This window comes from Hevea brasiliensis, chromosome 14, assembly GCF_030052815.1.
Source record: "Hevea brasiliensis isolate MT/VB/25A 57/8 chromosome 14, ASM3005281v1, whole genome shotgun sequence".
Lineage (NCBI taxonomy): Eukaryota > Viridiplantae > Streptophyta > Magnoliopsida > Malpighiales > Euphorbiaceae > Hevea > Hevea brasiliensis.
In genome coordinates, this window is record NC_079506.1 from 5,209,996 (window position 1) to 5,224,331 (window position 14,336).

At 32.1% G+C, this 14,336-nt stretch overlaps 2 protein-coding genes and 1 long non-coding RNA gene across 5 annotated transcripts in view; all 3 read left to right on the forward strand.

The window, feature by feature from the left end:
* LOC110656784 (uncharacterized) overlaps nt 1-2,775 on the forward strand; it is a 52,690-nt gene extending 49,915 nt beyond the window's left edge. For all 3 annotated transcript variants that reach the window (XR_009143125.1, XR_009143127.1, XR_009143126.1), the window contains one exon: nt 1,346-2,775. This is a non-coding gene — a long non-coding RNA (uncharacterized LOC110656784). The remainder of the gene's footprint in view (nt 1-1,345) is intronic.
* A 1,114-nt stretch (nt 2,776-3,889) lies between these two features.
* Nucleotides 3,890-7,393, forward strand: LOC110656786 (ATP synthase subunit O, mitochondrial). The gene is made up of 6 exons (XM_021813745.2): nt 3,890-4,135; nt 4,682-4,732; nt 5,647-5,890; nt 6,285-6,397; nt 6,681-6,767; nt 7,040-7,393. The coding sequence occupies exons 1-6, from the start codon at nt 4,010-4,012 to the stop codon at nt 7,166-7,168; spliced, it is 750 nt and encodes a 249-aa protein (XP_021669437.2). The 5' UTR covers nt 3,890-4,009; the 3' UTR covers nt 7,169-7,393.
* A 1,598-nt stretch (nt 7,394-8,991) lies between these two features.
* Nucleotides 8,992-10,149, forward strand: LOC110656838 (uncharacterized). Its single transcript, XM_021813818.2, has one exon. The coding sequence runs from the start codon at nt 8,992-8,994 to the stop codon at nt 10,147-10,149; it is 1,158 nt and encodes a 385-aa protein (XP_021669510.2).
* The last annotated feature ends 4,187 nt before the right edge of the window (nt 10,150-14,336 follow it).

The following is a 14,336-nucleotide window of genomic DNA, read 5'->3' on the forward strand; positions in this document are numbered from 1 at the left end:
GATTAGTATGTTATGCATTTGTTCCGGAGTGGATTCTTGATACATTGTATTTGTTATTTTCTTTTATTGACAGATTGTTTTGCCCTTATCCATTTCTGACAGTTTAATCATTCAAGTCTGAACTTGAAGTTTCTTTCTTCTATGGGATGGACTTTTCCATTGAAAGGGTATGATGAGGTTCAATTATATTAAAGGATATACATTTCAATTTCTGTGGATGGCGTGCGAATTGTATATATGCGGGTAGGGGATGGCATGTTTGTTTATCTTCTATTAGTAATACATTGATGATTTGCCTACTTCCGTTCCTCTTAATTTTGCAGGTCTGTCTATTGTTGTTTTGGTCCTTAACTGGATGAAGTATACAAACAGAATCAGAAGGTCAAGATCCTTCAGTTTCAATAATCCACATTGGTAAATTCTGAGACTGATATTTTTTTCATAGATTTGTATTCATTTTATTGCATAATTTTGCTTCAAATAACGGTAATGCTTCTCATGCCAGTGCAATTGGTTTGCCATTATTTCTGGAAATTCCATTGCAAAAATGTTTCTTATATTTGAAAAAAGAAATTGTTAATCAACCAGCTTGTTTCTAGATCCAAATTTTTCCTGTAATATGATTATGTCAATTGCTAGTTACTGCTATAATCTAATAACCATAACTCAAAATATGAGAAGGATATAAAAAGGATGAAATTATATGTTACCTGATGAGAAGTTGAAATTCACTTATTGAAAAATGCTATCAAAATTTTGCTGGTGGTTATGTGGAGGCCTGCCAGTTATTAACATAACTGCCAAATGGCTTTTGCATCAGGTATTCTGTTTTGAAGTCTCTTAAATTAGAAGCATACTGGTTGGACTTCTCTTGAACTCCTTTTACCCATGTGTGTTTTGTTCACTGGTTTTAAATAGGTATATGTTTTAGCAAAGAAAAAAATGCATTCTTTATGCACTGGTTCTTATTATTGTCCAACTCTTCAATTAGAGGTGGAGTTGGAGAAGTTGAGTGCCTTGGATTAAATGCTTTGTTTAAGTATTGAAGAGGAACCAATCACAGCATAAAAAAATTACTTTCTTTGTTGAGGCCAAAGTTGCTTGTGCATAATATAATTGGGATGTAACTTGTATCCTGATGATTGACTTGACTCTTTCATTTTTTACATCATTTTGGTTGTTTAACTGATTTATGGATTTATTTTACTTAAGTTCTTATTTCCAGTTCATATTCAATTGCAGCAGAATGGTGTAATTACTGGCTAAATAAAGAGGTCAACCATTTTTGGTGAGAGTATTGTTTATTACTAGCTACAAAAGGTGTTTACCTTTAATTGTTGAAGAGGTTAAAAGTAATTCTTTTAGATGTGTATTCCTCTTTAATTATACCATTACTAGCTAAATCTATTAGTAGATACAGACAAGGTATTTCCTTTAAATTAATTGTGTGTCATTTCCATTGGAGGTTAAAACTATTATTTTTTAATGTTTTACACCATTCTAGATATCGGTACAAAGTGTATCACTCATTTTGTATTTGCATTTAAGTTATAATAGAGTAGAACAAACGTTCAAGAAAAATGAGAAAAAAAAAATTCTCAAAAAAAAGGAGGCCTTGTTTGCTGTTGACAGTAAGTATTATATATTGCTAGGCTTATTTAGTGGACCCCAGTCCATAGCTAAAAATATACATGTAACAGGAGAAACTAAATAGAATGCAAAGAGAGAGATTAGAGAAGGAAGCATATTTTTTGCACGGCAATGGAGACGTGTCTAATTTGGGGTTACGTGTTTGATTGAGGGAAAGGGAATCTACGCTGTGGAGTTTTATTTAGCTTTTTGCTAATTGTATCACTTCTTTTTCTGAGATTGATGATGGAATGTGTCTTGGTGGTTTGTTACAATCATTCTGCTGGTGATTCATTTCTCAAAGTCTTTCTGTTAAGGCCACAAAAACCATTCGTCAAAATGGTTCGCATTTTTCTCAACGTTTACTACCGTAGATGGAAAAGATGGCTTTCTCGCTTTGTTGCAAGATGTGAGCGATTAATTCAAAATCTCTGGTTACATCGTGATTTTTTGGTCGAGTTTTCTATGATTACGTTCATGCTTTGGTACTATTCAGTAGTGTTTTACCTTCAAAGTGTGAAAGTAGTTTTTGTATCTTACCAGTGAATTTTGCTTTGGTTTATATATATGTACGTATTTCATCTGGATCCTTGTTGATATTTTCTGCTAGAACAATGCATCTGGAATCTGCATTCCAGTACGAGTATGTTTTTCTTCGTCAATGAAACAAATGTGAAGCTGTTGTAATGTTATAATATCATAATGTGAAGCTGTTGATTTTTGATTCATGTTCGAAGCTGCGACTGCTGAAAGAAATGGCAAGCAACCTTTTTCTTTTGCAAGAAATAAGGCTAAATCTGCAAGGGAGAAAAAGAGTACACCCTATAGATACAGGGGAAAGAAACCCAGCTGTGGTGCAGTGGGGACTACTGTCTTACCGCCTTGATTGTGCAAGAGGTGGTTAATAAGGCAGCCAACTGACAAGAATTGAAGCCTTTAAATTGTATTTGGCTAGTCTTTATTAAAGAAATTGAGATGAGGACAGGCCCTTCTTGCTAACCCTGTCAGGAACATGAGGTTGATAGTTGTCCTTTTTGTTTAACAACAAAAACAACCCCGGTACATTTGAATTTGTGAGGATATTATCTATCAGGCACATCATGCCAAATGAATTTAATATAGAAATTGATTAAGATTTGGACTACATTCAATATGCTTCCTTATGGGTCCTGGAAAGGATGGGGTGGAAAATTGCTCAACCACCTAATTCCTTTAGTAATTATTCTGTAGTCTTTATGCTTGTATATATGCAAGTAGTACTTTTGCAGGTGGTTTTATAATCCAACTTCTGTACACCAGAGGCATGAAATTCTGCAACAAGAATGATCTTGTCCCTACTCCTGTACCATATTTCTTCCACTAACCCAACAATACAAGAATTTATTTATCGCTGAAGATCAGGGGAAAGATAGTGCCTTCTTGTTGAGTGATTTTGTTTTGCTTTGTTTTGGACGGGAAAAAGAGCAAAGCACAAGCGTGATATATCCAAGCTTTTGCAGTATCAGTCCCATGGCCTTTTCTTGCCTGCACAAGCAAAAGTGTGCCCATCAATGGGAAGATTTTATTATATCGTTTTCATGTGCAAATGAGATTGTTATACCTCAGAAAAGTTGACAATGATGAACATATAAGGACAGATTGTTATTCCTAATGGAAAAATGTCTTGGATCTGCACTGTCTGAATTCTATGATATATGTGAGAGCTGATTTTGGTTAATATATTATGACAAATTATAAGCTTTGAATCTCACCTCATTGAGAATTTGGGATTGAAATATTTAATAAAAAATATTGAATATTTTTAATAAAGACAGAATTTTAATTTGCCCTTCTGCATTATGAAGCAAGTACTTGACAAATTTGGTCATTAATAATTTATTTTTTTATTAGATTCGAAAATTTTGATAATAATTTATTTTATTTTTAGATTTATATTACAATTTAAACTCGTAATTCCATAAATTTAAATATAATTCAATATTAATTCTTTTATTATATGCATACATCAGCATATGTTGTATGCATAGAAAGGATCCGCTTAAAGAATAATAAAAAATATTTTTAGATAAAAACATATTTTAAATTAATTTTGTGTAAAAAAATTAAAAAATTAAAAAAAAATCTCATTTAGATTTAAAAATCATTTTTTATATTAAAAAATAAATTCAGGATGGGCTAGCCCATGATCAGATCAGGAGCCAAACCATACGAGCTGAGTTACACGCGTCACAATCTCAACTATACATCACATAAAAGAACGCACCCGCAAGTAACTCTTATCTCCCAAGGAATCTCCATAACCCTCGAGAATTTAATCTCTCCGTGCAAATCTCTCTGTATCAAAGCTCGAAAAGCATAGAATATCAGAACAACAAATCTCATGGCAATGGCTGGGCGTCTCAGATCGGGTCTACCTCTACTCAATAGGGTTCTGAGATCTGATTCCCTCTCTGCTTCCCGATCAGCTGTTCAACGCTCCGTTCTTTGCCCTGCTTTCACATCTGAGGTAGCTATGCAAAACCTAATTACACTTGAATTGGAAATCGGAAGCCCCTTTCATTTGTTACCATTTCGTATCTGTTTGATCTATGCGCATCTGATTAATGTTTTGAGCGGGAGATTCATTTTCTCGTGCCTGGTAAACGCTTAGCTTGTGAAAACCCTAACTTTGGTACTTGTGATTGGGAATAAAGTGGATTGCTTGTGACTTGTTCGCTTTGGAGCCCAATGGCAAATTGGTATTGTGGGAAAAAAAAATATATATATATATATATATATATATATATATATATTTCTTTTACTGATACAGTAATTTAGGGCTGAGTTGAGCAACGATTGTGTCTATCTTATCGGGCCTTACAATGATGGCTGTTTCCTGTTCTACTTTTTTTTTTTCCACTAAAATTGATTTGATTGTTCCATCTTGTTTTTAAATTTTCTCGCAAACCCTAGGAAGCATTATTAATTTTTGAGCGCAGCAGAGTAACTAATGATAAGTCTTCTACATGAATTTTTACCTGTTGTCTAAAGGTTGACATTTTTTTGTTGACAGGCTTCAAAAAATTTTGCTACTTCGTCAGGACAAAAGGAGGAGAAGGTTAAGGTATACAGTTGCAAACTAATTTTTCTGGATGCTTGTTAAACATATGATTATGTTTGTACACGTGCACATTTATGCCCATGAGGATCTGTTAGGCATTGATGAACCAAAGATGTCTTTTTTTCCTTGGACAATGAAAACTGGATTATGGTATGTTTGGTTTTCTGCTGCTTTTATCGAAACTTATGTGGCCATGGAAGAGATAAAATGGGATAGGATTTTGTCTGGGAGAGATATTGTAAAAATTCTGCATTATGGTATGTTTGGTTTTCTGCTGCTTATATTGAAACTTATGTGGCCATGGAAGAGATAAAGTGGGATAGGATTGTCTGGGAGAGATATTGTAAAAATTCTGTGTACTTCCTCTTTTGGACATGGAATGAAATGCTTCTCATTATAGGGTGCCTATTTATGTAGCATTTTCAAGCAACCCTTGATTGTTCTTTAGAGAAATAGAAAAACTTTCTTCTTAAGAAAGAGAAGAAGTGGTGCTTGTCGTTCATTTTGCATGATAATATTCAGGCTGTAACTTATGCTGTATTTTTTCTTTCTGATATATTACATGGTTGTAAACCTTTTGATTAACTGTTAACAATTTGTGTTCTGTCATTGGTACTTTTTCGGACTTAATGTTGCTGTAAGACGCCGGATTATATTTTGATGTTGTTGATACAACAGTGTGGTTAACTTGTTTTAGACCTGACTAGATCATCATGGCTTCTGGCATCATAAATGTGATATGGCATGCATACATTGAATTGTTAGTAAATGATATTTCCTAAACTCTTATGAATTTAAAACTAGAAAATGAAAATTTGAAGCCAACAATATGTCTTTATTTAGGGAGAGGCACTAAACGTTGAATATCAACTATCAATGTTTTGTTTTAATCATTCTTTGATGTTTCTCACATTTAGGTGCCACTTGCTTTGTTTGGGGGATCTGGAAACTATGCCTCTGCTTTGTACCTTGCTGCCAAAAAAGCTAATGTACTGGACAAGATTGAGTCTGATATTCTTGACCTTGTGGAGGCTTCAAAGAGAAGCCCTACATTTTCTCAGTTTACAAAGGACTTGTCAGTGCCTTCCGAAACAAGAGTCAAGGCGATTAATGAAATTTCTGCCCAAGCTAAATTTTCAGATGTTACAAAGAACTTTTTAGGTAATATTCAGCTCTTTTAACTGATATTTCATATAATATGTTTTAATTTCGTTTTTTTTTTTGGTCAATGATATTGTTATTTAATGTTAGCACACTGAGTCGATATGTGTATGAATGCCTGATATTGGTAAGTTGTAATTGAAGTTGCTCTTATATATACTGAATTATGTGTTAACTTTTAAAAATTTATACTTTAAATGTCTGCTCCTTTTTTTCCTTGTATACTTTATGGCGTAGCTGATATTGCATCATAGTATGTGTTTTGGATTAGTGCATGTACAAGTATCACTGTTTTACCCCTCGCATTCAAAGCATTTAATTTTTGCTGAATGCTGATAATATATGTATCAGTACTAATCATATTCTGAAAGTTTCCTTGCTGTATTTTCTGCAGTTGTGTTGGCTGAGAATGGAAGGTTAAGAAACATTGATAGCATTGCAAAGAGATTCTCGGAGTTGACCATGGCAGATAAGGGAGAAGTGAAAGCTATAGTCACAAGTGTCATTGTGAGTTTGACACTTTGGTTCACAGTCAAACTTACATCGTTATTATCTGTCAAATTTGTGTCTCTTTATCTATTGTATTTTTCTACATAGTAGGTCTTTTATGTTCTTGTGGAATTGAATTTTGAAATTATCTGATGTCTGTTTTATTTTATTTTATTTTAGATGCTCCTATCTATATTATTTCTTGTCCCTTTATGTATGCGGCTGATCCTTGCAATAAGAGTAAAGTTGTAGTTGCCTGCTTCTTTGTCTTGTGAAATAACTGCTGTAATTTCACACGCAGCCCTTGCCTCCAGAGGAGGAGAAAGAATTGAAGGAGACGCTGCAGGAAATAATTGGAAAAGGAAAGAAAGTTAAGCTCGAACAGAAGGTACAAATTATGAACCTTATGACTTCATTTGGAATAAATCATTTGCAAGAGAAAAATTTGAATGAATTCTCAATCATGTTTGATTTTTATTCCTTCGAAAATGATTTTTTTTTTTTTTAAAAAAAAGCTAAGTATTAAATTCTTTTATTCCAAACATGAGAATTAACTAAAAAGAAATCAATTGAGTTGAATTTCAAACAGTGGTATTAGTCATTCAATACCCAAGTTATTTAACGAGGGAAGTGAATCTAATTATCTCAAATTCATTCCAGATTGATCCTAGTATTCTTGGGGGCCTTGTGGTAGAGTTTGGGCAGAAGGTGTTTGATATGTCCATTAAGACGAGGGCGAAGCAGATGGAGAGGTTCTTGCGTGAGCCTATCAACTTTGGCATCGTGTAAAAGGTGTTGCACCCCTTGAGGATACCTATTTATCAACTTTCCATCAATGCTCTAGGAAGAAAAAAAAATACTCTGAACTTTTTGCTTGGTTTTGTTCTCTTGTACCCTCCATTTTCATGTGATGGGAAAGCATATGTTTGCAAATAAAAATTTGTTCAGGGCAATCACAAACAGACCTCTACGTTCTTGATTTTCATTTTATTGGTACTTCATTTTTTTGAGTTCGTAATTTGTTTAATTGTTACTGGTAAGGGGGAGCAGTTTTCGGTTTAAACCGAAAAATGGAATCGAATCGATTTAATTTGGTTTAATCGATTTTGTTTTAAAATTTAATTGGTTCGATTTGATTTATAATTTTGATAATTTTGATTAATCGGTTCGGTTTGGTTCGGTTATTTTCATAAAAAATTAAAAAAAATCAAATTGAACTGAAATTATTAATATATATAGGAAATCAAAGAAAATCGAATCGAATCGAAATCAAAGAAAATCAAATTGAACTTTAAGATTTTTGAGTTTTGATTTCTAATTTTCTTTTTGTTTTTATGTTTTATTATTTAGATTTAAGGTTAAAAATATGAAATTTTATAAATTTCGATTTGACCGGTTTAAAATCAATTGATTCGGTTTGATTTTTTTTTATTAATCGGTTTGGTTTGATTTTTAAAATTTTTTATTTTCGATTTTTGATTTTATCGGTTTGGTTCGGTTCAGTTCGAAATCGAATCGACCGTTTGCACACCTCTAATTACTGGTCTATTTGGTATTGCAATTGTTGTTATAATTACTATTCAGAAAAACACCTTAAATATTACAGGTCCTTCAATCTGTTAGTTATATGTGTTTTAAGAATTTTAAAACGGTTAAAACTGTTATATTTAGTTTTGAAAGTTATCTTTCCAGCAGTATTTTGAAGTAAATTTGAATAACAATTTATGCATATGTATATGGTCAGTTCAAGGGGATCTCATATTAGCTTTATGTAAAGTATTGTTAAGGGGGTTAAAATAATTTTTTAAAATATAATAACTTTTATTTATATGATTTTGTGAGAAATGGTTAATCTTACTAATTTTAGCTGTTAGTCAATAAATAAAAATTTAAACTTTATAGTTTTCAATTTAATCTTTATAGTCATTTTGTAAACTTTATTTATATGATCATTTATTAATATTGTATAATTTATTAATTTAATTAATATAATATTTATTTGTAATTCTTTAATAAATTATGAAAAATTAAAATAAAATTATTTTATTTCCCTTAATTTTAAACAGGTTATTATATTCGTAGGAGTTTATAAGTTTTAAACACTAATGTAAAATATGTTTATAATATGATGATAAATATTTTGCATAATTATTTCCAAAAATTTAAGCTATGACAAATAAAAAAAATATGTTAATAAAAAATTATAATTATATAAAATGAATGAATAAATTATTTTATAAATAAAATAAAATATAAGAATATAATTATTTAAAATTATTAATAATAAACTTATTTTAAACCCTGTCAAAAACCCTTAATCCAAAAATGTTTTTCTTTTACGATTTTTTTCCCCCCAACTTTATTAGTTTTTGATTCGATGGGTCAGCAAAGCTATTAGATGAAAAACAAAGAGATTTAATACGACGTTGTTTTTGTTTCTGTGGAAGTGGAACCTCCATAAGAGAATGTATGACATCTTTTTGAGTAGGGTTTTTCTGCTTGCAACTAGGTGATTTCTGCGTTCTATTATCTGCTGAAATTGAAAATTCGCTCGATTCAGCTTGTTCCGAAATAGGTGAGTTTCTTCTTTCACTACCTGAATTCCAATACCCATGTTGTATTTTCTCTGTAAAACTATTCTCCATAGGAGAAATGGATACTCAATTACAGCTCAAAACCCATCAATACCATTATCATCATTCCTTAGATACTTGTCTAGCGATGCAAATCAACTCTCGTTTACTGTTTCTTACCTCATAAACACATGTGGGTTGTCCCCGGAATCCGCTTTGTCGACTTCTAAATATTGTCGACTTAAGACTCCAGAGAAGTCTGACTTAGTCCTATCCATTTTCAAGAACCTTGGATTTAAAAAACACCAGATCTCTTACATTATCGTAAGGTGGCCACTTATGCTGTTATCCAAACCCGAGAGAACTATTATCCCAAAATTTGAGTTTTTTCGCTCTAAAGGTGCTTCAAACTCTGATCTTGTAAGAATCTTCGGTTGCTGCCCTTGGGTCTTTAAAAGGAGTTTAGAAAAGCACTTGGTTCCTTCTTTTAATTTCTTTAGAGATTTGCTCAAATCTGACGAGAAAACCCTTGCAGCCATTAAACGTTGTCCTTCTATTTTGCTTCGTCGTCTTGAAGATCAGGTGATACCTGCTATCGATATTTTGCGAGAAAACGGAGTGCCTGAAGCAAATATTTTGCACTTGATTCATTATCACCCTTTGAAGCTTCAAAAGAATCCGGATAAATTTAAGAAGACTGTGGATGAAGTGAGAGAGATGGGATTCCGTCCTTCGAAGTTGCATTTTGTTATAGCAGTCATGGTATTGGCAGGATTGAGAAAATCCAAATGGGAAAGTAAGGTTGATGCTTATAAGAGGTGGGGTTGGTCTAACGAAGATGTTATTACAGCTTTTGGAAAATATCCACTTTGTATGACAATTTCGGAGGATAAGATTATGGCAGTAATGGATTTCTATGTTAACAAATTGGGTTTAGACTCTTCTGTCATTGCCAATCGACCGGTGCTGCTTTCACTAAGTTTGAAGAAAAGGCTTGTTCCAAGAGGTTCACTTATTCAATTTATGTCATCAAAAGGTTTGGTTAAAATAGATTCTCATATTACTGTACTTTGTGAGCGTCCAGAGAAATTTTTTATGGAAAAGTTCGTGGATCGTTACAAGGAAGCTCCTCAGTTGTTGAAACTATACAATGAGTTGAAACAGCAAGGTGAGCAACAACAAGAAATAAAGAGATGAAGCTGCTTTTTAACTGATTTGATGTGCATAATTCATCATAGTTAAGGACTTACATCGGCTCCACTTGCAGGTTACAGTGTAACTAATTCAAGTTTTGAAATGTAATTGCAACTTTGCTTTCGTTTTTTATGTTGTTCTGGAGTGAAAATTCAAGAGGCCTTAACTTCTTAATAAAGTGCCATAACTTCTTAGCAAAGTAAACCAGATCTTTTGTTCAATAGCAGTATGACTGGCATATGCAATAGGTTCTGTTCTTGCTAACTTGGTTAGTTTTGGTTCATTTTTTAAGTCCATTTTGCTTTCTTGGTGTTATTGTTTTTGTCTTTTTATTATAATATCCAAACAGATGTTGTTAGAACGTTTCTGGACTTCTTTTTATTACAAAAGATCTCTTTATGGGTTGATGATCACAGTTGGAAAATACGCTCAGTGATAGAGGTTCAAAACAGAAACTTAAGAATGGAAGATGAATTCAGAAGTTCTGCACAATGCAAAATATGCAGAGAGAAAAGGTTGGTAAAAATATAATAGGGAGAGTTGTATTTAAAGGCTTTCACAAAGACATTGCAGAAGTTTGATATTAGCATGATAAAAATAGACAAGTTGGAGAGGAGAAAAAATCAAATTTCATTACATAAAAATAGAAAATAGGCATAAAACGTACTCTTTTTTTTTTTTTTTGTTCTTTCTTTTTCTTCCACATTTTCGTAGCTCTCTCTAATTCTCTCTGTTCTCACATATTTTTCAGCAGCAGCCTCTTCTCTCCTATAGAGAAAGATGGCTTGCCTTAGTCAACAAATGACAATTTATAAACAGTTCTAAGACATGCTTGGGTCATATTTTTGCAGTTTTGGGACTTGCTGGTCTGCTTCCTCAAATTTTCTTCTTGTTTAAAGACTAGTAGGTCTGTTTTGTCAAGTTTTCGGCAGTTTAATGCTGGTCTAACATTTTGTGCAATTCAAAGGCATGCGGGTCTGATTCATCAGTTTAAGGACATAAAGGTCTTAAAAACTCAAAGTTCTCACCCTTGAAGGTGAATGCAAATTCAGGAAAAAAGCATGCGTTTGAAGTCATACTTCATCTTAAACAAGAACAGGAATGATTTGAAATAGACCCCTCTTGTGCTTATATTTCCTTTGTTTTAGCAATGATATTTGTTTGTTCTATCTCTCCATCTTGAACTTCTCTTTTATTGTGTTAATATGTTTAGCTTCTGAAATGTCTTATTTAAAGCCAACTCCAGCTCTTCCTCTTCTCTGTTTTCCAACAAGGTATTATAGCTCCCTCCTTTGTTTCTAACATAACTACAGAAGTAAAGCTTTTCTTTTGGGGATGATGAACATTAGCAGATTTCTATAGAAAATAATCTCTGAATGATATGCTGAAATCTTGATGAAATGAATTGCACTGAACTTGATCTGCAATAAAAAAAATATGTATACTATCAGTAGTGAATCATAAAATGATTCAGAAACAAGGTTGATCAGCCATGGGAAGAAGAAATGTGATTTGCTATGATGAGTTGGTAAAATGAAATGTTCAGAGTTGGAATTCTATTTGGGCCTATTTGGTTTGAAGGTCTCAACTATGGAAAAAACCATGCCTTCAATCTTTTGGACTGCTTTGTAAAAACCATTAATGAAATAAAATTTGATGTAACTTGATAAAAGTTTTTTTAGAAATACTTCTGAAATCATTTTTTAATGTTGTTTGTTTTCAGTGTTGAGGGGCAATTCACCCCTCTTAATTTTGGCTATGTTATAAAATTACCATATTTTAAGTTAAAAATTATATTTTTCTTTTTTTAATACAATTTTTATCCCTTTCAAATAAGATTTAACACTCTTATTTTTATTTTATATAAAAACGTGGAAATAGAAAATTAAAAAAAATGAGAAGTAAAAGTCTTTCGTTCATCTCTTTTAAAGAACCAAAATGTTTAGGGTAAATCATAAGTTAATTTTTAAAATTTGACAAAAATTATATGTTACTCTCTTTGTTTTTAATTTAAAATAACTATGTTTTTTAAATTTTATTTTGTCAATAGAATAATCTTTTTATCGAAATTTATTTTAGTTGCTATTATTTATAAATTAAATGATCAAAATAACAATTAAGTATACTTTCAATTCGAAACAATTAGTTTATTCAATTATTGTTATATATATTCTCCCTATTTATTCTAAAAAAAAAAGAATTCTTATAATCCATTTCTAATAAAAAAAAATATGTACGGATTATAAGATTTTTTTTAAATAATTTTTATAGTCCGTCCCTAACCTTTATCCCATATTTGTAACACCCCCATTTGTATAGCTTGGTATATTTCACTGTTCCGGTGACCGAAGTTGATCCGGACAATTAAGGAGATTAGAACCACACTTAAGACAACTAGAGAAGTCATAAACACAAATAATTAGTAATTGTCAATTGGTTAAGTATAAATAAGAAGAACATAACATAAGAAGTTAAACGAGCCGAGAGTCACAGCGATGGGTGACCTTTTCGGGAACGACTGCGAAGTCATTTTAAACTCAAATTTTGAATCGTAAAATGTGACGCCACGGTCCTGAGGACCATTACAAACATAGTGAAAAAGAGAAAATCACGAAAAAGAACTGTAAGCCAGTCAAATAATTAGGTCAAGGAGCCGGAAGAAATATTGAATTATTTGCAAACCGGGTTGAACCGGCGAGGGGCAATTTGGTCAATTGACCCCGAGAGCTGACTCCTGACATAACTGTCAAATAAAATCAGAGAAATGAAAATTTTGGAATAGCAAATTAAATTAAAGAACTATTGAAAAATAAAGGAAAAAGAAAAAAGAAAAGAAAATTGCCTTATGACATCATGTGTGTGACATCACACATGACCTCATAATTAAATTCTAATTACTTGAAATTTTGACTAAGTCAAAAAGAAGGATAATTATACATAAAAACAAAATTAAAAAGCTATTTTTCTATCATCTTCTCCATGTTTCCGTGAACACTCACTTCTCCCATTTCTCTCCCTAAATTCCTCCATGAGAGCTTAAATTTAAGCTTTCAAAACCCTAAATTTCACCATAAATTTCCTAGTTCCTCAAGTTAAACCTTGATTTTGAGTATTGAAAAGAAGTGTAGAAGAAAGAAATTAGAGAAAAATTGGGGAATTAAGAAGATTGGAAAGCTCAAGTGAGGTAAGAATTTAAATTGAAATTTTTAGTTTAAAATATTTGTTTTGAGTTAATTTAACTTAGATTTTAACTTAAATTCAAAAGAAAATAATTGTGAAGGACAAAGTTGAATTTTGGCCAACTAGGGTTTTGATGCATGTATGCATGAATTTGGTAGATTTGAAAGTGTATGTGAGATTAATTGTGTTGAATAATTATGATTAAATGCATTAAATGTGGTTAAATGCAACAAGTTAGTAAGTTAGAGTTTTGGGACACTTAGGGTTACAGACAAAAATGTGAGAAACTTGTAAATAGTGTCTTTGACCAAATGTGAAGTGAAAAATGGTCATTTGTGACCTAATTAAGTGTGTTAGAAGTGTTTGAATCAAAGCCAAATTCGGATTGAGTATGGTCATGCTGCCAGCAGCATGACCAAATTACTTTTGAGGGACCAAAAATGAAATTTTACAAGTCCAATTGGTATAAGACCAATTGGGAATGAAAATAGACACTAAATGACAGAATTTTCATTAAGGAAACATGTCCAAAAAGTGACCAAAACCTAGTGAACAAATTGACCAAAGTTAGAAAATTGCAAGCTGCCTTGTACAAACTGACTAAATGAATAGTGTTTGTTCATTTGGCCATAACTGGAGTTAGGCAGGTCTAAATGACCTGAAATTTTACCAGTGGTTAGATGAGATATAGACCTCAAACTTTTATGTAGAACACAAACCCAAATTATGCCATTAACCAAGTCATTTGGCCACCCCAAATTGGTGACTCAAAACTGCTAGCACCAAAAATTGCTCAAAATTCTGGGTTATGTCCAATCCAGCAGCCATGGTTCAAATGGCTATAACTTGAGCTACAAAACTCCAATTGGAGTGATTTAGAAAGGAGAATAAACTTAAGACAATAGGGAACATTTTCTATGAAGAAAGTTTTGTTAAATTCTAACAGTAAAGTGACCAATGGAACAATACAACCTAAGACACCAAAACTGAAAATTTACAATTTTGCCTAA

Excerpts from the sequence above, each read along its gene's own strand:
- LOC110656786 (XM_021813745.2), top strand. The coding sequence starts at position 4,010 with ATGGCAATGGCTGGGCGTCTCAGATCGGGTCTACCTCTACTCAATAGG. Across the intron at positions 4,136-4,681 it reads GCCCTGCTTTCACATCTGAG|GCTTCAAAAAATTTTGCTAC; the intron begins GTAGCTATGCAA and ends TTTTGTTGACAG. Across the intron at positions 4,733-5,646 it reads AAAAGGAGGAGAAGGTTAAG|GTGCCACTTGCTTTGTTTGG; the intron begins GTATACAGTTGC and ends TCTCACATTTAG.
- LOC110656838 (XM_021813818.2), top strand. The coding sequence starts at position 8,992 with ATGTTGTATTTTCTCTGTAAAACTATTCTCCATAGGAGAAATGGATAC.